A 21,743-nucleotide genomic window follows, 5' to 3' on the forward strand; every position below is an offset into this window, starting at 1 on the left:
ATTCCTTTTTTAATGTAAGGGATTATTAATTAAATTAAATATTTTTCAAAATCACTACATCCAAATATAACTCTCCACTCTAAATTTTCTATATAATTTCCAAAACCAATTTGTTACAAAATTAATTCATATTCTCTTTCTTTCTAATTCTATTACCTCTCTCATCTCTAACTGTACTAAAACTATTTGTGTCTACTTTTCTTTTAAAAACAATCAAAACTTTGCTGCAATTTATAATTTTAAAAGTTCAAATGCTCAAAAATCAAGTAAATCTAAATATGAAAGTTTTTAGAATATACATATAATCGAACACAAGTAAATAAATAAACACACTACGAATACATGTAAATTAAACTAAATACCACCAAAATGGCTAAAAAACAATTGACATGGACTTTCACCTAGAATTGGTAGGTTGATTCCAAACACTTATCTAATGTCATATTATTCCTTTTTTATTACACCCAAATCTAGTTTCTATAGCTGGTTCATAGGTAATTTTTTTCAAATACTGTTTTTATTTATATAAAATTGTATTAATAATATTTAGCAAAGCTTTAAAAAAAAAAAAAAAAAAGAAATGGAATAAAATGGACTTCCATGACTAGTTTGATGTTCGGCCCATTTTGAAACGTAGCCCAAAAGATGGCCCTTTTTGCTTCTTTAGTCTTCGTCTTCCTCGGCCGTTCATAGCAATCGGTCGTCGCCCTTGTCTCTCACCAGGTGAATTCCCCCCCCCCCCCCCCCCCCCCCACTCTTCGATTGTCTTATTTCTGTTATTTGCTGTTGTTTCTTCTACTTCCTTTTCATTCTGCAACTCCATCTTCACTTTCTCCCGTTTTAAAGTTGTCTCCATCAATACATCCATGCGACTCATTTACTATTATGTTTTCTTCCCTTCGATTTCCTTTTGTATTCAGCTCCATATTGTGCGCTTCTAATTGGAACCCACTCTGTTTCATGCCTTGATATCTCAATAATTAGTTGTTCTACACTGCTGAGAATTGAGCACTATTTGGAAAGTCAGCTAAGAGTTAGTCGTTGTTTTTGTGTTATCTCAGTTAATTGAAAATCAGCTCGGTAGGTATTTTCTTAACAAGACGACTACTAGGGGGAAGAAGAGGAATCATAAAGGCAAATACTTGTGAAGGAAGAATTCAAGACATAACAGGAATCTTTGAGGAGGTTAAAATCAAGGGGAAGGATGTCCAAGTCTTGCAAAGGTTTAGCGATGGAGCTAGTCAAGTGTCTCAGCGAATCTGATTGTGTAAAGGTCTTATATAAACATGTTCTCATTGTATATGAATGTCTTTATGTGTTTGGGTATGCAGACATGTATCTTGTGTATCAGTACTTGGATAATTTTATTATAGAATAAGAATTGGCATCTGTTTTTCAGAAATGCTTTTTTTTTTTTTTTTAATTATTGGCAATCATTAATGGATGTATTATAATTTAAAACACTCTATCATGAAGAATATAAACAAGGACATATAGGGTAGTTGCTTTAACTCAACACGGTTTTGAGTCCTTTGTTGTTGCAATTTCAGGTTCAGAATCGGACTTACAGGGAATGTGCTGGAGAGAAGAGTCCTTGCATACCTAGCGAATGTGTAGGATTAAGGGAAACATATTTCAATTGTAAAAGAGGCCAGGCAAGTTTTCATTAATTTCTTCTCCACCCTCCTGCAGTCATTCATTCTTTGTTTGATTAGATGTGAATCGTGCTACTGGAGCTTTAAATTATACATCATGATCCAACAACGTGGAAATTGTGTTTAAAATTCTATGTGGTATTATATGGTTGCAAAGATTAATCTTCAGATAATTTGTCATTTCCTTATATACTACTCTAAATGGGAAGTAGAGAACGTCCGTGGGTGGAGCTATCCAAAGTATTGTTAAAGTTTTCTTGGAAAGAAATACTAGAGTTTTCTTTTTCTTCTTCTTCTTTTTTTTTTTTTTTTTAAGAAAATGAGATACATACAATGAAATTAGTAAATGAGAGAAGATATGTCTTTGAGGTTTTCAGTTTACTATAGGTGAGTTTGAGTGTAACCAAAAGTCTGTAGATGATTTTTGAAATGAGAATTCGAGAAGCTCATTTGTACTAATAACCAAATGGATGCAATAGTGGTCTTGAAATAAGCTGTATAAGGAAGTGTAAATAGGAAAATATCCCAAAACAGTCTGCCCAGCTTGTTTTTGTGCGAAGGCTTGATGTCCAATGGTTTTATTTCAAAACTTTTGTACCCATCAGCGTGCCTTTATGTTTGGAAGAAAGTGAAGTTGTCTGTTTGCTCTTTGCCCTTAAGTAGATTTTAGATTTTCAGTTTTTCTCACATCATACTTGGGAAGAGAATATATTTCATATTGTTTATGGATATCACTTAGGGGCAAACCACAACAAACTTTAGGGTAGAGTCTCTGGTTAGAAAGAGACAATAGAGTTAAGATTGTTTAAATTTTGAGTTTGCTAAATTTTTCTGTTCTTACTAGGTTCCTGACATTCTGTTGATAATGCCTCCAATACCTGCACTTTTAGTCTAATTCATGTTTTTGTAAACTCCATTAGGGACTGAGTCTGAATGGGTGACTTTATTTGGTATATCCCGAAAATTTTTAACATATTAATGAAATGTGGTTCCGTTTCCAAAAGAAAAACAATTGCAAATCAGTGGCAGTCTATGCTAAATTTGTTTTTCCCAAAGTCGTCAGATCTTATTAGATGGTGTACAATTGATGTAATTTGCATCTCACAACACTGGGTGCACTTCAAAATTTCAGGTTGACATGAGGGCGAGGATTAGAGGGAACAAAGGTTATTGAATGAGGGGTGGAGCTGAGCAATTCCATGAGAAGAAGTTTGAAACTTTGAATGCGTTGAAGTTTGTCAGCAATGACCTGTAAAAATCTTGCCCTTCTTCATATATTCAGTAACATTCGCCTTCCGACTTCTTTCTTCCCTGAAGAGTTTTTCCATTAATCTGCTTAAAGAAGCCAGTGGACCTGTGGCCAAAGATTTAGTCCTAAGTTAGTATGAATTTTGTTCCTTTTTGGGTTGGGTGATTCTATTTTCTCACGTTTTGGGATTCTTACAGTAACTTTACCATGGCTCTTCAATATTTAAGGTTTATTACCATTATGCAAGTACATACGCTACTAGTACTAGAAGAAGAAGGAAGGTATACTTTCACTTGATTGTTCAGTAACTTGTATTCTTCTTGTGGTTACCTTCTTACAGGAAGATGCTTGAGTTTGTATCCTATTCGATGGAGTTTTCTTGTAGGTTTAAGGAAAATTTTATCATTATTTTAGGGTTCATGGTTAAGTTGGTGGGGGCCAAGGGTTCTACTTGAAATGATTTTCTATGTAAAGTACGTTGGAAATCTTAGGATATGCTCCATTCGGAAAGAAGGTTTTTTCTTCCTTTATAAGGTCAATATATCAAATATTTTTTCCCCCATTTTGGTATTGAAACTTCAAGTTCCTCTAATAATTGTCAATTTGAGTTTGGTTTCACTTTGTATAAGATTTTGTTATTAAGTGACAAAATTGCTGAACTTATTTATATATATGATAAAAAATGTCAGCCTATCACTACCAATGTGTCTATATGATACAATTAGTTGTTTGTATTTATTGTCTATAGAAGTAAAATTTTAAAATATTTGTAAACATTGTAGTTCATTTTGTTATATTTAAATTTGGTAAAAGAAATTGGAATTTTGGAAAAGACAAATAAATTGTAGAAAAACCATAATTTTTAAAAACAAAAAACTAAATAGTCTTCTATCTAGAAAAAAAAAAAGTTTGTACTTTAGTCTTCAAAAATTATTTATTTTATTAAAATAACGGCTAAAATGAAAGTGATAGCCAAATTGGTTTAATTTTGAAAATTGAAAATGGGTGGCTGTATTTATTTGTAATATGGGGCCTATAATTGTTATTTATAATTGCAATTGTTTCACTCACTTTTATTAAGAAAAAAAGAAAAAAGAAACAAAGACACGTGACGCACATGAACTGCTTTTATTCATTTCAATTATATATTAAAATGTTTTCCTTTCTAATGATAAATGATTGTTTCCAACAAATAAAATCATTAACCGAAAGAAAAATTAATCTCAAAGGTATACTTTTCAGAACCAAAAACTACAAACATAATTGACAGTTCAGGTGGTCGTCATGTTTTTTCTTTCTCCATGTTAACGCTCATATAAACTACAATAACTCATTGGATTCAAACATTAGCATACATATTAGTTATATGATGTAAATAATTGTAAACACAATGTTATATATTTTTTAAACATCCCCAAATATGGAATGAGATATAATTGTTGTTTAGCACCCCCTAAATCACTTATAAATGCTCCTATTGCTAACAATTGTTTCTACGACCTTTGTTTCCCCATTACTTAATTTATGACTGAGTTGATTGGATATGGTAGCTTGTTATTATTTAGTTGTTGTATAAATTATTTTAGCTTGTCTAACTTTTTGAGTTGATAATGTAGCATTTTAATCAATTTAGCTAAGATACTGATAGGGTAGTAGTCAATTTAACTAGTTTTAATAATATTGTTTTGTTTTTGGGGGCTGACAACTGTTACCTTTAGTTTTACACTTTCCATTAAAATCAAGCATCATAATTCAACATACATACAATAATTATAGAACAACTAGAAAAACAACCTTATGAAATAAAGGTGGAAATTACAAGTCGATTATGTTTGTAGAGTTATGGAAAGAAAATTATGAACATTGAATAATACAGAACCACCAAAATTATTATTATTATTATTATTATTTTTTTTTTTAAAAAAAAAACAACTTAATTTATGTAAGGTGTAAATATTGATTGGAATGAATGAAATTTAAATTAATTTGAAAAGCATTGAAAACTTAAATTGAAATTTCAAATGTAGGGAGAGTGGAGAGTGTAAATGTAGGAAACATTTGAAATAGTAATGAATATTATATTATTAAAAATGCGAAGTTAGTAATAGGTAGGGAGGGATAGTTTATAGCGATAGAGAGTAGAGGTAATAGTAAATAAATAATAAGGTGTAGAATTGAAGGGAAGGAGAAGGAGAAGGAGAAGGAGAAGGGTAAGGGGAAGGGGAAGGGGAAGGAGAAGGCATATTATTATATAAATAAATAAATAATGTAAAAAAAAAAAAAAAAAAAAAAAAAAAAAGGGAAAGGAAAGGAGTCAACTTTTTTGCGGTCAATGAGTTAGAAACTTACAAATTTGGGGAAAATCCAGAGCGTTTCCAGAGAGAGAGAGAGAGAGAGGAAGAAGAAAGAAGGAAAGGGCGATATAGAGAAAATTCAAAGCAAGGCTGCCGCGTATTCATCCTTTTCAAAAAAGGTTTACACCCTTTTCTCTCTCTTAATCTCAAACCATAACCCTAATTCTAATTTCCCCCACCCGGTTCCCAAAGGCCTTCTTCTTCTTTCTTCTTCTTTCGTCTTCTTCTTCTTCTTTCGTCTTCTTCTTCTTCTTCTTCTTCTTCATCTCTCTCTCTCTCTTGAAAAATTAAAAAAAAAAAAAAAAAAAAGCAAAAGCAAAACAACATTCTTCGCTTACTAGCTACGCATATAGGAGATTCAGTTTCTTTTCTCATCAAAACCATTATCCAACCTCAAAAAAACCATCGCTTTAAACAACCCCCTTTTTCTGCTTCTTTCTCTCTCTCCAGATTCATTGCCTTCTTTTCCTCCATCTTCTGCTTTCAATTTTACGTTTTTCTGTTAGGTAATTTCATTTCCCTTCCTCACTATTGTATTTCGTATTTGGGTCCATGGCCGAATTTGATCGAAGTACGCAATTTTCCGAAAAACCTAAGTCTTCCTTCTTCAATCGTTCCCTTACCTTGCACTCCTCCTCCATGGATTCTTCCACCAAGAAACCCTACCTTCGAGCCTCTCTCAATCGGACGGATTCTGTCAAAAAGTATTACAGCCCTTTGGAATCCATGAAATCTGCCAGCAATTCATTTAAAGGGAAGGTCAAGCAATTGTGTAATTTGTTCGAGGGAGCTAAGTCTTCTTCTTCGCCCTCCGAAGGATCCCAACATCAAATTCAGACCAAGCTCAAATCCACTAAATCCTTTGGTTCTGATTTCCGGGTTCCTTCCATCCGATTGCCGGGCACTGAAGATAGAATTGTGGTGTATTTGACCAGTTTGCGAGGAATTCGAAGAACTTACGAGGATTGCTATGCCGTGAGGATAATATTCCGAGGTTTTAGGGTTTGGGTAGACGAGCGCGACATTTCAATGGATTCTGCCTACAAGAAAGAGTTGCAGAGTGTTTTGGGCGAGAAAAATGTGAGTTTGCCTCAAGTTTTTATTAGGGGCAAGCATGTGGGAGGAGCCGAGGTAATCAAACAACTCTTTGAAGCTGGAGAATTGGTCAAGATTCTTGAGGGGTTTCCCATTCGGGAACCCGGGTTTGTCTGTGAGGGTTGTGGAGATGTAAGGTTTGTTCCTTGTATGACTTGCAGTGGTAGCAGGAAGGTATTTGACGAAGATGAACAAGTCTTGAAGAGGTGCTTAGATTGCAATGAGAATGGATTAATTCGATGTCCTGAATGCGCTTCCTGAATCTTCTCGAAAAGGATGGAAGGAACAAACCAACCGATGTTCTTCGGTGTGTATGTCAGATGCTTTGTTGTTGATAAATAATCACTAAACCCTCACATTATTGATTGTGGATGTGCCTACATAAGTTTGGAGTTTGGACTCTTTGGTTAATGGTTTATTGTTTAGCCAAGTGTTCATCAGTTGGGTACTGGTGTTCATGTACTTTGTGAACAGCATTTTGGTAATAGTGTATGTTATCAATGTGCAAAGTCGAGTCATGTTTTTTTTTTCTTTTGGGTTTCTTTTTTCATTTGACCTGTTACAGGGGAAGCTAATTCCCCTCTTATGGGAATGTAAATATCTAGTGCTATTTGCCAACACCAATTTGCAGAGGTTGCAATTGATGTATTCTTACTAAAAGGGTTTGTTTCATACCCATATCTATACCTATCTTTAAATTTTATATTGAGTTAGCTCTTATTAGTTATTACACTTTCCTTTTCTTTTGTTCAAGTTATACTAACAAAATCTAAGATTTTCTTCTCTCCCTTTTTTGCGAGGTGTAATACGTCTTTGTGTTTTTTTTTAGGCTCTCTTCATTAGAATGCATGTATGTGGTCTCATTTTTAATTATTTTCTACTGTCTCTGACCATCTCATATGTTCATAGATCAGATTGTTCTAGTTTCTTTTTGTATGAAAGAGAGAGATCATTTAATTTTTATTAAAATGTGACTAGTTGATATGTCAGATTGTGAAAACGCCATTGTACATGCTTGTCATCTGAAAAAAGTTGACCTCTGATAGGCAAAGGCTATCTTGTTGGCTGAGATGTTGAAACATATGGTTAATTTAAGTTAGATGGAGATCTAAAAAAGGCCTTCTCCACCCAAATTTTGCTTTTGCGAAGCAGCGAAAATGAAGCCTGAGCTGTCCTTTGTCAAAATAGTCTGCAGTTGCTTGCTTTCTAATCTATTCAAGTGCCAAACTCAGAAACTCTTATTTTCAGAGGATAGAAACTAAAAGCAAGGTATGAAGCTGATTCATGAATGCAGAAACCAAGTTCTTACCTGGTATTGGCAACAGACAGATATAATGATCTATTGATATCGTTGATCTCTCTGCATCCGAGTTTGTAGCTGATAGATGGTAAAGCTGTTTATCAAGGAATCACACAGATGTTGAAACAGTGGGGCATGGATTTTCCAATGGTTCTGGCTTTTCATGCCAGAGCATCAAATGAATGGGAAAAGAAGGCTGTGGGAATGGATTTTGATGAAATGAAGTGCTCCAAATGCTTGAGGATTGACATTGAATGGTATCAGTATTGGATTTGTATGTTCATCGTGAATTTTCATAGATTTGAAAGAATGATTTTTAATGAATTTTATGAAAAATATATAATGGGTTAGTATCAAGTTTATATTAGGTTCTCTCAGGCTTATGACTTAGAATATGTCTGAGACTTAGAATCTGATAGTTGCAATTGAATATATAAATTCTTGGGAGATGCAAATGGTTTCTAATCATCTGTGATTATCATTTCCAATTATATTTTAGTTTGGGTTTAATCTATTGTGTTGCCTCGGAAGGGAATCTTCACAAGCACAACAATTTTTCTTCACATTGTAAAAGATTTAATTTATGCATTGCATTTTTCATAATCAAGTTTTTGTTATTAATTTCAAGATTTATTATTAACAAATGATGATGATGGATTACTGATACATATTCTATTAATCTAATTGTTGCTATTAAGGATCGAACAATCTACCTATTTTATAACCCTGCTCGATTTGCAAGTGCTATCATTGTGTTTAGTTCAAGTTGGTTGGGTGTCTATTCATAAAATTAAAATATACTAATTTTACATAACCTTAAAACATACTAAATTTACGTTACCTATTATTAACTTATAATAGGTCATTGTGGTAGAAAGTGAATCTATTAAAATTGTGGCTTTATTAATAATGAACTCAATTTAGGTTACAAGTGAATCCATGGCAAACATTGCAATATTAGTATTTCTTTTATTGATGGTCTGAAAAATAGTAAATTATTGGTTATCGATTGATTTTATGTGTTTTTTCTTTTTTTGAGAAACACCTTAGAGAAATTTCCTTTGTACCACTTATAATATAACAAGGTGTGAAGATTTTCTCCTTGGATGTTTCCAAAACTATTTTCAACTAATGAAACACATTTTGACTCTTGTGTCAAATTTTTTAACTTGCGACGAAAGAAAAATCCCAATATCCCAATACTTATTTGGAATGCATCAAGTAAATAAACGTTTCTTTTATAAGTGGTTCAATTAGAAAATATTATAATCAAAAACCTTTTTTTGGGGGGGTTGAAAAATTCACTTAGATTGTAAAATACTTAATTATGTCAACTTGTGTGTACAAAAAGCTAAAATTTGAGAAATAAAAAAACAGGAGTCAGTTTTGGAAACTGGAAGACCAGCATCACATTCTTTGCTAGCCTATTGGCCTCATTTTCATTTTTTATGTGAAGAATTGTCTGCTCCAACAGCAAAATGCCAAACAGATGATGAAAATTTTACTCTCATTTCCAAGGGATAAGTCTTTGATTGTGATTTTCCAAAAACAATAAATCATTGATGGTATGGCATGAATGTTGCCCTCCCTCCACCTACCAAGTTATAATTTACTTTTTTGTCACACTGATACCATCTCAGATTGCAGAAAAAGAAAAAGCACACACAATTGAGAGTAAAGCACAATTTAAATTAATCTCAATTTTCAAAGTACAAGAAAATGTCAAGTTCTTTCTTCTTTCCAACATATAAACAAACTGTAGAAAGTTCCTCAATACCAAATAGTTTACAGAAAAATAAAAGGGGGTTAATGTTAAATACATGTTAAGAATATTGTGGCAAAAATGCTTCATCTTATCCACAAACATTTCTGCTCTGCCACTGCCATATTTCAACTATGAACACAGGTATTCATCCACTGATATTCCTAAAAGTAACCTGTCTCAATCTTCAGAGACGATGATTTGCAGTAATCTCTAAAAAAAAAACAGCTCTATCTATGATTTCCTAATAGTGTCAACAAATTGGGTTGAATGACTCAGTTGATTTGGTATTTGCACTAGCCTTGGATGGGGGAATGCTCATCCTACTGAGAAAGAGCAACGCATTCAAGCTCCATCTCCAGCACGCCCCGCTCGACATTCTGCAGCTTCAACGAGATGTCTTGTCGAATCTTCCCATCTACAAGACTGATGATGCCATCCTTTGCAAGAGTGTTTTCCTTGCTTGCAACCCATTTTCCTAACTGCATTGGCTCACAGATTGTGGACCTCTCACAGGCTCGGGCTGCAGTGAGCAGTGGATTGATATCGATTTCTGCTTCGCCCATGAAGTCATCGGTTGAAAATGTATCTTTGTCATACACAAGCTGCACAGAATTATTTTTAAGTTCGTACTAAACGTAATCAAGAGAAAGAACTGGGTAGTATTTTAAGTTGTTGCAAAGAAATGTTTTACCAATACTTTTATGCTTTACAGGAAATAAGGATCTGAGAAAGAAACCTTTCGACGATATTCTCGGATCCCCTAATAACCAAAATATCTAACTCATATTCATGATCTAGAGTTTGTCTTTTCTTTTTGGCTGTCACTAAAGTAAATGGAGATTCCGTACCTCAGAACGTCGAAACAGTAAGGGTAAGTACTAATTTTGTAAATAGTTATCAATCAAATAAAAGAAAAAGTGGATTACTACGTTTACTGTAATATAATTTAGAATTGAGTCCAAGCATGTGTTTGACATGCCTTTCAAAATGCTTATGAATGACTAAAAAATCGGTAGTGTTTTAGGCAACCTTTTTAAATTTTTAATAATCAAAAGTAGTTTAAAAAATTCTAAAAATATATAAAAACCAAAGTGCTAACAGGAATGGCATATACCTCTAACATGTTTACGTTTACAGACTTACAGTCAAAGCATCAATGTGGTTTAGTCAGTAAATTCCCATGATTTGGAAAATTTTTACAGACATCCGACTTACCACTTTTAATGGAGGAATGTAATCTGGAATAGACAACATTAGGCTCTCATTCCAGACAGGATTCAAACTGCTCTTTATAACTCGTGTTTTAACAGACTGCAAGGTATATAACCACAAGATAATTCAGGTAATTTTCCACTCTATAAGCAATAACAATATGAAAAATGTCCAGTAGAGGTCTCACTTGGTGGCCCAAAGAGAGAATTACATAAGGATCGCTCGTCACGACATCCCTGACAGCTAAATTTGTTCCTCTAACCACGTTGACCTTAATTAAACCAACGAATTCAATCATACCGGCCTGCAAACAGTACAATTGAAGCAATAAGATCAAATGAACATAACAGCTAAATATCAATTTTCCCCCCGGCCCTACAACAGAGACTTGAAGTGAACATAAGCAAGGCAATGAACAAAATCCTTATTTCTTTCAGTTAACAGCAACAGCATAGAGAGTGAAGTATCTTCAAAATGATTGTTCACTTATCAATTAGAAATAATTTAGCTCTTTTAAAATCTATTTCAACTCAAATGGATGTTTGACATCTAATTTCTCTGTTCATGGAAACTGCAGAACTATACGTGCATCACTTGACTCGACTTATACTTCAGCTACCTTTTCTACTCGAGCTTTATCAGAAAAATGATAAAGAGAGAACATTAATTGTCAAAACACATGTGAATCATTGTGTGGGAAGTCATGCAGAAAGATGCAACTGAGAAATAGCATTCCACGAACGTATCGCTGATTTCATTAAATACTGGTAAAGGAAAGCATCTGGTAAGGCAAATTAAACCACTCTATACAGCTACAGAAAAATGCAGTAGAAGCAAATATTCTTCAAGCATATCAAACTTCATCAAATTAAACACTTCACTGATGGTTACCATTGAGCTGCTTAATACCAATGCATTTCCCTTCTTGCAGTTTTTATGTTCAGAATCTTTTCTTCCCCAGCTGTTCCGGAATGCACTTCCAATTCGAGTTTTTGTTGGAACTTTCTCATAATTCCTCCTTTCTTGGTTGACATCAGTACTGGAAGTGCTGTGCGAGAGTGATGAATTTCTCTTCTGCGGGGGTGGAAAAGGACAGAAAAATTGGTCGTCTAAACTTGTGAATTGCAGCAGCTCATATTTTTTCCTGTGTAGTCAACATGTAAGTATATTGTTAGGATGATATCTACTTCTAAATATAAAGCAAAAACGATATCACAAAAGATTCACCTTATAAAATCAAAACGCTCCTCTATGGAGGAGTCTGGTTTTGGCTTTTTATTGCCATCAGGGATGCAAACTTCATACTTTTTGTTTACGGCAGTATTTCCGCCAATGCTCATCAAAGCATCAACTTGTTCATCTGTCCAATCATCTAACTTCACTGAAAGAACCTGGCATAGTTTCAGAATCCTTTGTAAATTTATAATTTGTATGATCATGTTAGAAAAAAATATACACTGAAATGCTATTTTGATTCTCAAATGACTGAAGCAAAAATCAGAAGGCAGGTCAATTTGTAAAAAGTAGACATCAAGCAAAGTTTATATATTTGATGTCTCTGACCATCACATGACTTTTCTCATTTCAAGAAAAGTAATATTGCAGACCCCATACTGGACGGAAGTTTAGCTCAATAGATAGAATTTAAATCTTCTAAGTATTTTATGCTTTGGTAGTGCTAAAAATTTTCCTTAAAATATTAATCCCACGTGAGGTTTCTGGACGAGTGATTGTTTAATACTGAGCAAGGGATATTTTTCATTTGGTGCAAGATTTCTACTGAAATTTTCAAATGAACTGTGTACTTCCTGTCGAATATTGCCTAGTGGTTCCCTAGGCCAAGTTCATGAAAAGTCCCAACCTTGCAGGGCACTAAAATCATAATCACCTTAATTCATAGTAAATGAACTTCATGTCATCTAACCTAAATATGTATCCTCAAGCTACCTACTCAGGGATTTCCTCCCAGTCTTGGCATGGATAATGACCAATGCAAAGCCTTTGGAAGATATGAGTAGATTCAGAGCATAGAAGAAAAACCACCTTAGATATATGCACTCCAAGGCTTCGGTGTACTCCAGAGCACTTGATGCAAATAAATGCTCCAAAACTCAAAGATCTGCATCCAACAAGTGAACAATGATAAAAAAAAAAATTAACAAATCAGGGATGTAAAGGTTGAAAATTTTTCAGTAGTAGCTTTCTTACTCTCTCAAGAACTTTTAAGGGAGAAGTTAACAGATAATTTGAGTCAAATGATTTTGCCAGAAACACATCCCTGGTGGTCCTTTCATTACTTTATCATATAATAGAGTTACTTTCATCTCAGATACTTTTCCCACAATTCAAGGGCCGTTTATATTTAGAGATAGGGCCATAAAGATACCGTCGATTCAGAGTTCAGACTGCAACTAAAGAGTTTCAAAAAACAGAGGATGATGAGGGAAAAACACAAACACATCTAAACATGAGAAGACGCTTTCTTGAATAAAATTTCAATGGTCACCAAATTTCTTTCCCAAAACCGCTCAATCACTTCCAATTCTAAGACCTTCTGTTGCATTGGAAAAAAAATACAGTGTGTTCTTTTTCTGAAAAGTACGTTGGTCTAGGTTTAATTCAACAACACTGGTTTTTTGTCTAGATGGATATAAAGTAGATTACAGAAGATTAAAAAATATATACTGACAATTTATTGTCTTGATGCCCTCCTATCCTAGATTCATAACCAATAATAAATAGTTGCCAAGCATGAAGGAGTAAAAAGGAGCTGGCAAGCTGATATGTAGTCAGTCTTATAAAAAATACCACACAAGCATAGTTTTGGAGCAAAAATAATGAAAATAAATAATAAATAAGTGAAAACTGATTTTATTAACTTCATAGTATATTCACAATAATTAACATTAAGGATGCAGATTTCTGAGGAAGGATGGTATCTTTCAGAATTACGTGTCAAACTCTATAGCACTATCAAGTATTTGCTCTCAGTATTAGGAAATATTTCTACTTTGTAGCAATTGAATCATGACAGAATGGAAAAGTATGACATCTACAAATATACAATACTTACACCCATTTTGGATCTGGAGATCCACAATCTGCACAGTATTTATTGCCAGAATGAGCCGTTAGATCCTTCAGCCTTTTCTGGGTACCTGATCAAGGATGAGTTATGAAACATGGAGGTCAGAATACGAACTTTCTATGCATATGATCTGGAAAATTCATAAATAGTGGCAATAGTAGAGAGGATGTAAGAGTGACGTTTCCAATGTTCCAACCTTTATGAGGAAAGATGAATCAACCATTCACTACATTTGTGAAACTTGGATTTCAAAACCCTAAATTATCAAGGATATGGAAAAATTGACATCCATTGATGACTCATTAAGGCTTTTTTTTCCTTCCCTTCATCCCTTTTCCCCTCAGTATGCCCAAATGATTTGTTTGTGGAGACTATGATAAAGCATTCAATTAAAACCCCACATGCCTGATCTCATGAATAAAGAAAAGAATCGAAGCCTTCATGGAAACAAGAATCTAAATTATTAGATTAACTTTAGAACAAAAATTTGAACTCTGAAAATGAATGTTAATTTAAAAATAAACAAAGTTGTTGGACGTATGACTTACCACATTCCAATTGCCTAGAAAAAACTTAGATTTAAACCAAGAATGAAGAAAAAGAATACCTGAACAACCCCTTAGATCAATATGGTGTAACTTGAGTGACATTTCTGGAAAAAATGAATCGAAACTCATATAATGACTTGCAAATCAACAATCTCAACTCTTCAAATACACCTAGGAAAATTCCGACAGATTGATCCCTAATCACAAAAGTCTATCAAAGAAAAGAATTTTGAAATTGCCAATATAGATCCTAGAAAGGAGAGAAGATTCCCGTAAAAAAAAGTAAAAGTAAATTACCAAGATAAATACAATTCATCTCCCAGCTTCTTCTTTGCAATGCAGACTAACAAACAAGCGCACGAGATGCTCATAGATCGCATTTGGGTTCATTACAACAAATCTTTGTTCCATCAGCAAAACTAAAAACCTAATGGGTTCTCAAAAATAAAAAAAAAAAAATACAGAGAGAATACAAACAGGGGGAAGATTGAATTTGCGTTGAAATTCAACAGAAAAACGAACAGAAAATGAAATGGGTACGACAATCACAAACCATAAAACAGTATTTCGTCACAAAAATGGCTAAAATCCTGTCGTGATTTAGGTGAATAGTGGGAAAATGGAGTGGAAAGGGAAATTCGAATTTTAGGGGATGACACAATTTCTGGTAAGTTAGTTTATCCGTTTTTTGATCGACTGATTACTAGAAGACCGCGCGCGCCATCCACATCGCGTCTTTTTTGGAAACCTTTTTCTTTATAGATTTTTAGATAAAAGCTTACACAAATGCATTCAACTTTATAACATAGAAAACATTCCTTTATTTTCAACTAGTACAAAAAAAAAAAAATGCAGTGAAGGGCTTTAATTTATGACTATGAATCTGCAAAACTTTCGAATAGGGAATTTGAATAGTTTTCTGTATAAATTATAATAAAAACAATTGATTTGGAATTGCAATGCACGTCTAATTGCTTTGATCACAATTAGTTTAATTTTCTAATAGTTAATTAATTAAATTAGAGTATAAATTTCGATTAGATTTTAGAACCCTTCTCATCTACAACACCAATTTATTGAACGATTTTATTGTTTCTATTGATGTTAAATTTATTGAAGAAAACTCTCGAATTATTAAGTAATAAATGACAAAATTATCCCTTATTTAATAGCGAAAAAACTTACTTTAAAAGATAAAATCAGACTAAAAAGTTTCTCCACTTCCCTCCATTTATATATACTATAGATATATATTATGAGAAAAATTAACAAAACCAACTTTTTATTTATTTATTTATTTCTTTATCTAACATAGGAATTTCTATAAAACACCTCAAAACCTATCCCTTTACATTAAAGATATCTTCATCCTTATAAAAGTTGTAGTATATTTCTTAAACTTTTAAAACTGTATCAAAATTGTTTTGAAAAATGAAGATTTTTAAAAAATTTAGACGTTTAGAACGGTGTAATGATCTAAATTTCGTTTAAGGTCATAATTTGGAGGTTTGATTAATCAAATTGAAATATATTTTTTTAATCTATAATTGTTGATAATCTTTTCTATCCATCTTTGAAAGGTGTTTATCATTCATAGAATTATATCTTTTTCTAAATAGTGCTCCCGATTAAAAGTGATATCTAAACTTAATTTTTTTTCCTTAGGACAAGGCATAACAAACACGACTTACGTATATGATTGTTAACGTTTTCTCTCTTGAACTTAGTCATGTTTACTCATATGTGGCATTGTATGATGGTACTAAAAATATGCTTAAGGGGTGATTGATAACATATATTGATGATTGGTTTGTACCATCTCTCATTGTTTATAGCTAATCTCATTCCATAAAATTAGGCAGAAATGACTTTAGGATCCAACTCCAACTGAATATAAATGGCTGCAACTTTTGGTAGCTTTAAACCAAATAACTGTCTTAAGGTTCTTCATTGGTTTTTCTTTTAATACTTATCTTTAAAATGTCCATCTTCTTAATAATAATAATAATAATAATAACCATTTAACAGAATAAATACCCACTATCAATAAGCTAAAACATTTCTTTTAATCGTTTCATTAATCTTTTAATGACATAATGAAAACGCTTTATATTGATGTTGAACCCTTTTCACCTTTGACTTGAATCAATAATTTTAGACAAATTAGTAGTGGACGTAAATATTATAATAATTAACTAATGATTCAAATTGACATACAGTTTTTTATATATATAATTTAAAACAACTGATGGACCTACAAATGTTATTTCAAGTATTGTGAGGGGCAAAAAGTAAAATAAGTAAACAAAGAGAAAAACAATGGAACACCTTTCTCTCTTGCAACAGTGAAGAAGTAAGAACACAGGTTGTTTTTGCTGTCCAGATCATGTATTTGATTTTCCACAAGCAAACAGATTTTGCCTTTGATTCTTAAACTAAAAAAATAAAATAACTACATTACATAATTGGAGACCTATCATATCATAACACTCTCTAATTAGCCTACTTTTACATTCTCTTAGGAGTAAGGAGCTAAACATAGAACATTATAAAAAAAAAATTGGTGATTGGAAACAGACTATTACTGCTCCTTCCAAATCCTACCAGTTACCCTGAGTTTCAATTCTTTCCGATCTCCTCCCGAGAAGAAGAGTGCCATATTACGTTGGATAATAAGACCATCAAAACTGTCTCGGACCTTCCGATGACTGTCCCGAATACTCCGTGGCACTCCTTGCCACACCATCTTCCTCCCATTTCCACCAACCTCAAGACTATAACTATAGTTCTTTGCTTCATTATCGTCGCCCATAAACCGCAAGAAAGCTATGTAGACGGGTGCCATTCCGAGCTGGAAAGCTTCGAAATGTAAACAAAAGTATTGACCAAAACAGCTGAAAACCTAGAAATCAAACGACAAAGGGTATCAGACTATCAGTTCTGTTATTATGTGTTTAACAAAGAAAATGTTTTTGTGACTTTTTTTGGGTTTCTTTTGAGATATTTATAAACAAATTTGTTCTCTTTTTTAATGTCTTAGAATTTTTTTTTTTTTTTTAAAAAAAGGCTTCTTTGGATCTACGTTTTAATTTTTTCTCAGGTTCTTTTCTTAAATGGGTTCAAAAGGCGAAAGTTGTTTTCGGGGGAACCAAAAGGCAGTTCAGCTTCCATTCCCCAAACTGTATAAAAAACAAAAATCACTTTCTTTGTCCTTTCTTTAAGTAATAGCAGCGCTATGAACTTGATCCGATCCCTATCTATCTAATAAAAAAGAGGATATGTTCATTGTTAGTCTGTTCTCAACTCATAAGCCCCTCCTATCTTTTTCAAAAAAAAGAAAAAAAAAAGGCTCTTCCATAAAGAATTAAACATGCATTGGACAAGATTCAACGGGCCAAGAAATGGAACATGATAAAATAAGACAAGCAGAATGGTACCGTTAACATCCAGGTGGCATTTTCGACCTCTTGCGGATTTGACTTGACATACCGGTGATTGAAAGTGCTTCCATTATGCATGTCAACTTTGTGATCATCCTTGAGGTGGGCTACCAAAAATGGAATGTCACCAATAACCGAGCATTCCGAACCCGCATATGGACAGTTATAGGGTCGATATATACACTGAGATTCGTGTTTCAGCTTGCTATAGTATGGGTATATGCCCACGCATCCAAAAGTTTGGTATTTACATGGAAGTTCCAGAGATGCAGCCACCTTCTCTAACGCAAGACATCTGATATTGCCAAGTTCATGCCTGCAGGTTGGACACCGGTTGTGCACCCTAGGCTTGCAACCGGAACACAATGTGTGACCATTCGAACACTGCAACAATAGAATGTTAATTGACATAAGAAAACAAGATACAAAAATAATTGTCATATATCCCAGAAAGAAATGGTGTTCTCAATAATATAGGGGAAAATCCAGAGCTCTCACATAAACTCAAGGAGAACACTTGGTCAAGGTTAGAGAGGAAAACTGCTCTCTGCCTCCAAATTAGTTGATAACCAGATTAAGTTGTTCGTCAGTTTTTTAATTGCAAAAACGAAGAATCTGAGCAAGAAGACTACATCCACCCGAAGCACAAATATCTTAAGTAAGATTTTTCATTAACCTGCTATACTAATCCAAATGAAAGGGGGTGTATTTCGTATAGGAACAGAGCCAGCATAATCCATCTCCCAAGATATAGTATGGCTTCTACTTGGATTTTTTTTTTTTTTTTTTTTTTTTTTTTTGAAATAGTTAGTTGTTGGTTGAAGTGCAGAATATGTTTGCCCAAATTTGTGCCTTCCAGAGATGCCTTTAAGTCGAAGGCCACTATTGTATGGACAAATTACATTGAAGGAATTCTACGTGACCTGTGGAATGATAAAGATCATTGTTCATGGGTTCTTTGAAGAGAGTTCAGTAGTAATAATACATATTTGGAATCAGTATCCAATTTATGTTGTAACTATACAGTTCTTTTAATTCAAGTCAACTGGAGGTTTAGATTGGGCTGATTTCTCATCTTCCACTTCGATTTTGTTCTGTGTGTTATTCTCTTAACAGATATTGTAGGTCTCTTCCACAACCATGAGTATAGGTATAGTTTCATGAGGTAATAATAACAAATTATAATCAATGAGATTTTTCAAAGTTTAGGGATCCCCACTTCCGCCTCCACCAGAAGCCCCTGCACCAAATCCACCTCCCAAAACCTAAATCTTCCCAACCCACCACCAAAACCTTTTCCATAACTAACATCACCACCAACTCCATTAGTCCATGATTGACACCACCTAAACCCTTCACCCAGGCCCTCTCCAGCAACAAAACAATTTCATTCAAAAGATCTTAAAAGGATGGTAACAAACCTGATGAATGGGAGGGTACATAGCATTTAAGCAAACAGGGCACTCCAACAGCTCACGAACACTGCTAGAGACTACATTAGGTTTTCCTCCAGCTCGAGCAGGATCACTCACACTTTCACTAACATCCATCATATCATCATCTTGGGGAGGATCGATAACCTCAGGTTTGTTCCGGATGTCATCAAAATAAGGATTTGCAGATGTCATTTTTATCAATAGAATGCCTACATGCATAAACCTCGAATTAGAAAAAGTATGAATAAGAACTTGCAAGTATCAATAACGTAAGTGAGGATTAAGTAGGACCTTTTAAAAGGGAAATAAATTAGACGAAAGCTCTCTGTTTGTCAAAATTAAAAAGCACTGTACGTGCAAGGCTTTATAGGATTTTAATACCCTAGAAAAACACCATGGAAGACAAAACGGACAATTTGACACAAAACACAAAAAGCAAATGCTCCACATCCTCGATTCTTTAGATAGCATAGGGAAAACTGATGGGGCAAAAGAAACCCCTGGATTCTTGTGGTGGAGATTAGATATTTCAATAACACTAGAGTGCATAGAAATAAGGATTCCCTTGCCAGAAGTTCTTTCTTAGGGTTAGGATATCCAAGATACTAAACCAACTTTCCCACCTCCCTGTCTGTCAAATTCCCTTTCATTTACAAAAACCAGTCATTACTCCAAACATCTCTACAGAAACTAACTAGGCTGCTATTGTCAAAAACCAGTATATAAATCCCAAGGAAAAACCAATATATAATCTTTCTACAAAAGGGTATTTCACAAGAACCAACCTTGACCATAAAAAATCTTCCATATTCGGATAGCTTGTCATCTAAAGCAAATCTGGCTTTTAGAATGACACTTCTCTCGAGAGACATGTCAAAATCCAGAAATCCTTCTCGAGAAGAGTGTTTTCACCATAATAGTACAGGTTCTGGTAAAGCTCTAGGGGCTTTCAGTATGAGGTGAAGACCCTAGCATATCCATACACTTCTCTAAAAGGATACGTCAAAAACACAAATATTTCTAGAGAAGGGTGTTTTCACCAGTTTAGATAAACAGCTTGTTATAAAAAAGTCGCTTTCTTTAAGAAGAATAAAAGTACAGGCAGGAATCAGGATGTTAAAAGTACACAGACCAACATGGAACGTAGGGGGAGGAGCGTCCAAAAGTAATATGACGAATTATAGCTACAGCTTACAAGAAAACTTCAAAAGCACTTCTGAAAGTCCTCCTATTTCTTTCAAGCAAATTGTGCAAAGATAAGACTGGCAAAAAACTAGTCTATAAGGATCTAGGAAGCACCCACTATCACAAAAAAAAGGGATAAGAACTACTTTCGTTAACATCTCGCAAATTGCAAATCGCAATAATTAAAACGGGTGGCCAAAAGGGAAACCAAAAAAAAAAAAAAAAAAAAAAAAAAGAACACTTTAAAAGAACTCTGTCAAACTTTTATTTTTGAGAACCATCTTGTTTCCTCCAATAATGAATTGGTAAATAAATATATGTCAACAAACACAAAAGATGCTTGACTAAAAGAAAAAGAAAGCATCTTAAGTCATAATCCAATATTCTGTCCAGTGATCCAAAATATTACTAGCAAAAAACCAGAACACCAAAAGGAGAAAAAGAGTAAGAGCATAATTTATCTCATCATTCTTGAGCATTACATGAAATACCTCCAAAAGTTCAGAATTCATGAGAGTGAAAACTGAAAACCAATGGGACGAATGAAAAGACAAAACAGGAAACTTATTTTGCACTAAACCCTCCAATGGAACCAATTTAATTACCATAAAAGAAAAACTAAACCGTCTAGAAACTCATATCCAACTTTATTTCGGATGCCAACAACCTTTCTAAACCCAGAACACCAAACAAAAAATTAACTAGAAGAAAATTGAGGCCTATTGAACAACAACAAAAACAAAAACAAATGCGCAGTGTAAAGCAATCAAAGAACCAGAAACATCCAGAGTGACATTGAGACAACCCAAAAACTGAATGCAGATTAGGACATCCGAAAACGAAAACAACCCAGAAAGAAAAAAAAAAAAAAAGACCCATTAACAAGAAACCCAAATCACAATCCAAACCCCATGAAAAGAAAAAATAAAAGAAAACTTGAAATACCTCAAAAGAGAACGAGAGCCCCACCAAAGAAATCTGAGTAAACGACAACTTTGGTTTGTGATAGGACAATAAACCGCAAGTAAAAGAGGTAATACAGAGAGAAATGTGAAGAAGTGAGCGGTTTGGGAACGGAGGGAATTCAAATTAAAGGCTGAGAGAGAGAGAGAGAGGGAAAGAGGAGGAGCCGAGGAAGAGGAGCGTATGATGAAAGAGAGAGATTTTTTTTTCTCTCGAGAAAGAACAAAAAGGGGAAAAAGAAAAGAGAGAAATTAAGACGTGCGGACCCTTCTCCCCTTGCCCACAACAACAAGCAGGCCGGCTTCAGTGTCCTCGAAATTCCGAAATTTTATTCGATTTCTTTATTCATTTTGAATGAAATCTGAGAGTTCTGTGACCCTTTTTCATGGAGGGGCAATCAATCAAAGATTCAAAATACCCAGAAGAGAGAAAAGGGAAATTCTTTTACTTTTT

At 33.8% G+C, this 21,743-nt stretch overlaps 4 protein-coding genes across 8 annotated transcripts; 2 read left to right on the forward strand and 2 right to left on the reverse strand.

The window, feature by feature from the left end:
- The first annotated feature begins 591 nt into the window (after positions 1 to 591).
- Positions 592 to 3,466, forward strand: LOC103489506 (uncharacterized). The gene is made up of 4 exons (XM_008448726.3): positions 592 to 723; positions 1,062 to 1,273; positions 1,551 to 1,655; positions 2,788 to 3,466. The coding sequence occupies exons 2-4, from the start codon at positions 1,205 to 1,207 to the stop codon at positions 2,827 to 2,829; spliced, it is 216 nt and encodes a 71-aa protein (XP_008446948.1). The 5' UTR covers positions 592 to 723; positions 1,062 to 1,204; the 3' UTR covers positions 2,830 to 3,466.
- Positions 3,467 to 5,199: 1,733 nt separating this feature from the next.
- Positions 5,200 to 7,058, forward strand: LOC103489504 (uncharacterized protein At3g28850). Its single transcript, XM_008448724.3, has one exon. The coding sequence runs from the start codon at positions 5,811 to 5,813 to the stop codon at positions 6,612 to 6,614; it is 804 nt and encodes a 267-aa protein (XP_008446946.1). The 5' UTR covers positions 5,200 to 5,810; the 3' UTR covers positions 6,615 to 7,058.
- Positions 7,059 to 9,321: 2,263 nt separating this feature from the next.
- Positions 9,322 to 15,048, reverse strand: LOC103489503 (probable ADP-ribosylation factor GTPase-activating protein AGD11). 4 transcript variants are annotated; one of them, XM_051090968.1, is made up of 9 exons: positions 14,564 to 15,048; positions 14,326 to 14,437; positions 13,704 to 13,788; positions 12,674 to 12,749; positions 11,858 to 12,021; positions 11,522 to 11,774; positions 10,818 to 10,934; positions 10,634 to 10,729; positions 9,322 to 10,020 (listed from the first exon to the last, which is right to left on the reverse strand). In XM_051090968.1, the coding sequence occupies exons 2-9, from the start codon at positions 14,393 to 14,395 to the stop codon at positions 9,739 to 9,741; spliced, it is 1,143 nt and encodes a 380-aa protein (XP_050946925.1). In that variant the 5' UTR covers positions 14,396 to 14,437; positions 14,564 to 15,048; the 3' UTR covers positions 9,322 to 9,738. The 4 variants fall into 4 exon arrangements, with proteins under 4 accessions (XP_050946925.1, XP_008446942.2, XP_008446943.2 ...); XM_008448720.3 differs by having other exon boundaries at positions 14,326 to 14,463; XM_008448721.3 differs by having other exon boundaries at positions 14,326 to 14,477.
- A 1,529-nt stretch (positions 15,049 to 16,577) lies between these two features.
- On the reverse strand, positions 16,578 to 20,519 carry LOC103489502 (E3 ubiquitin-protein ligase DIS1-like). 2 transcript variants are annotated; one of them, XM_051090969.1, is made up of 4 exons: positions 20,338 to 20,519; positions 19,128 to 19,351; positions 17,704 to 18,090; positions 16,578 to 17,168 (listed from the first exon to the last, which is right to left on the reverse strand). In XM_051090969.1, exons 1-4 carry the CDS (start codon positions 20,483 to 20,485, stop codon positions 16,848 to 16,850), a joined length of 1,080 nt encoding a protein of 359 aa, XP_050946926.1. In that variant the 5' UTR covers positions 20,486 to 20,519; the 3' UTR covers positions 16,578 to 16,847. The 2 variants fall into 2 exon arrangements, with proteins under 2 accessions (XP_050946926.1, XP_008446941.1); XM_008448719.3 differs by lacking the exon at positions 20,338 to 20,519 and adding an exon at positions 19,928 to 20,331.
- Between the last annotated feature and the right edge of the window lie 1,224 nt (positions 20,520 to 21,743).

Source organism: Cucumis melo, chromosome 10 (assembly GCF_025177605.1).
Source record: "Cucumis melo cultivar AY chromosome 10, USDA_Cmelo_AY_1.0, whole genome shotgun sequence".
NCBI lineage: Eukaryota > Viridiplantae > Streptophyta > Magnoliopsida > Cucurbitales > Cucurbitaceae > Cucumis > Cucumis melo.

Coding starts and splice junctions, on each gene's coding strand:
- LOC103489506 (XM_008448726.3), top strand. CDS start 1,205: ATGTCCAAGTCTTGCAAAGGTTTAGCGATGGAGCTAGTCAAGTGTCTC. Junction 1,274..1,550: donor GCGAATCTGATTGTGTAAAG/GTCTTATATAAA, acceptor TTGCAATTTCAG/GTTCAGAATCGGACTTACAG. Junction 1,656..2,787: donor TCAATTGTAAAAGAGGCCAG/GCAAGTTTTCAT, acceptor TCAAAATTTCAG/GTTGACATGAGGGCGAGGAT.
- LOC103489504 (XM_008448724.3), top strand. CDS start 5,811: ATGGCCGAATTTGATCGAAGTACGCAATTTTCCGAAAAACCTAAGTCT.
- LOC103489503 (XM_051090968.1), bottom strand. CDS start 14,395: ATGAGTTTCGATTCATTTTTTCCAGAAATGTCACTCAAGTTACACCAT. Junction 12,750..13,703: donor TCTCCAGATCCAAAATGGGT/GTAAGTATTGTA, acceptor TGTTGGATGCAG/ATCTTTGAGTTTTGGAGCAT. Junction 10,730..10,817: donor TTCTCTCTTTGGGCCACCAA/GTGAGACCTCTA, acceptor TATACCTTGCAG/TCTGTTAAAACACGAGTTAT.
- LOC103489502 (XM_051090969.1), bottom strand. CDS start 20,485: ATGTTAACGAAAGTAGTTCTTATCCCTTTTTTTTGTGATAGTGGGTGC. Junction 19,352..20,337: donor AGTGCTTTTGAAGTTTTCTT/GTAAGCTGTAGC, acceptor TTATGCATGTAG/GCATTCTATTGATAAAAATG. Junction 18,091..19,127: donor TGTACCCTCCCATTCATCAG/GTTTGTTACCAT, acceptor CTATTGTTGCAG/TGTTCGAATGGTCACACATT.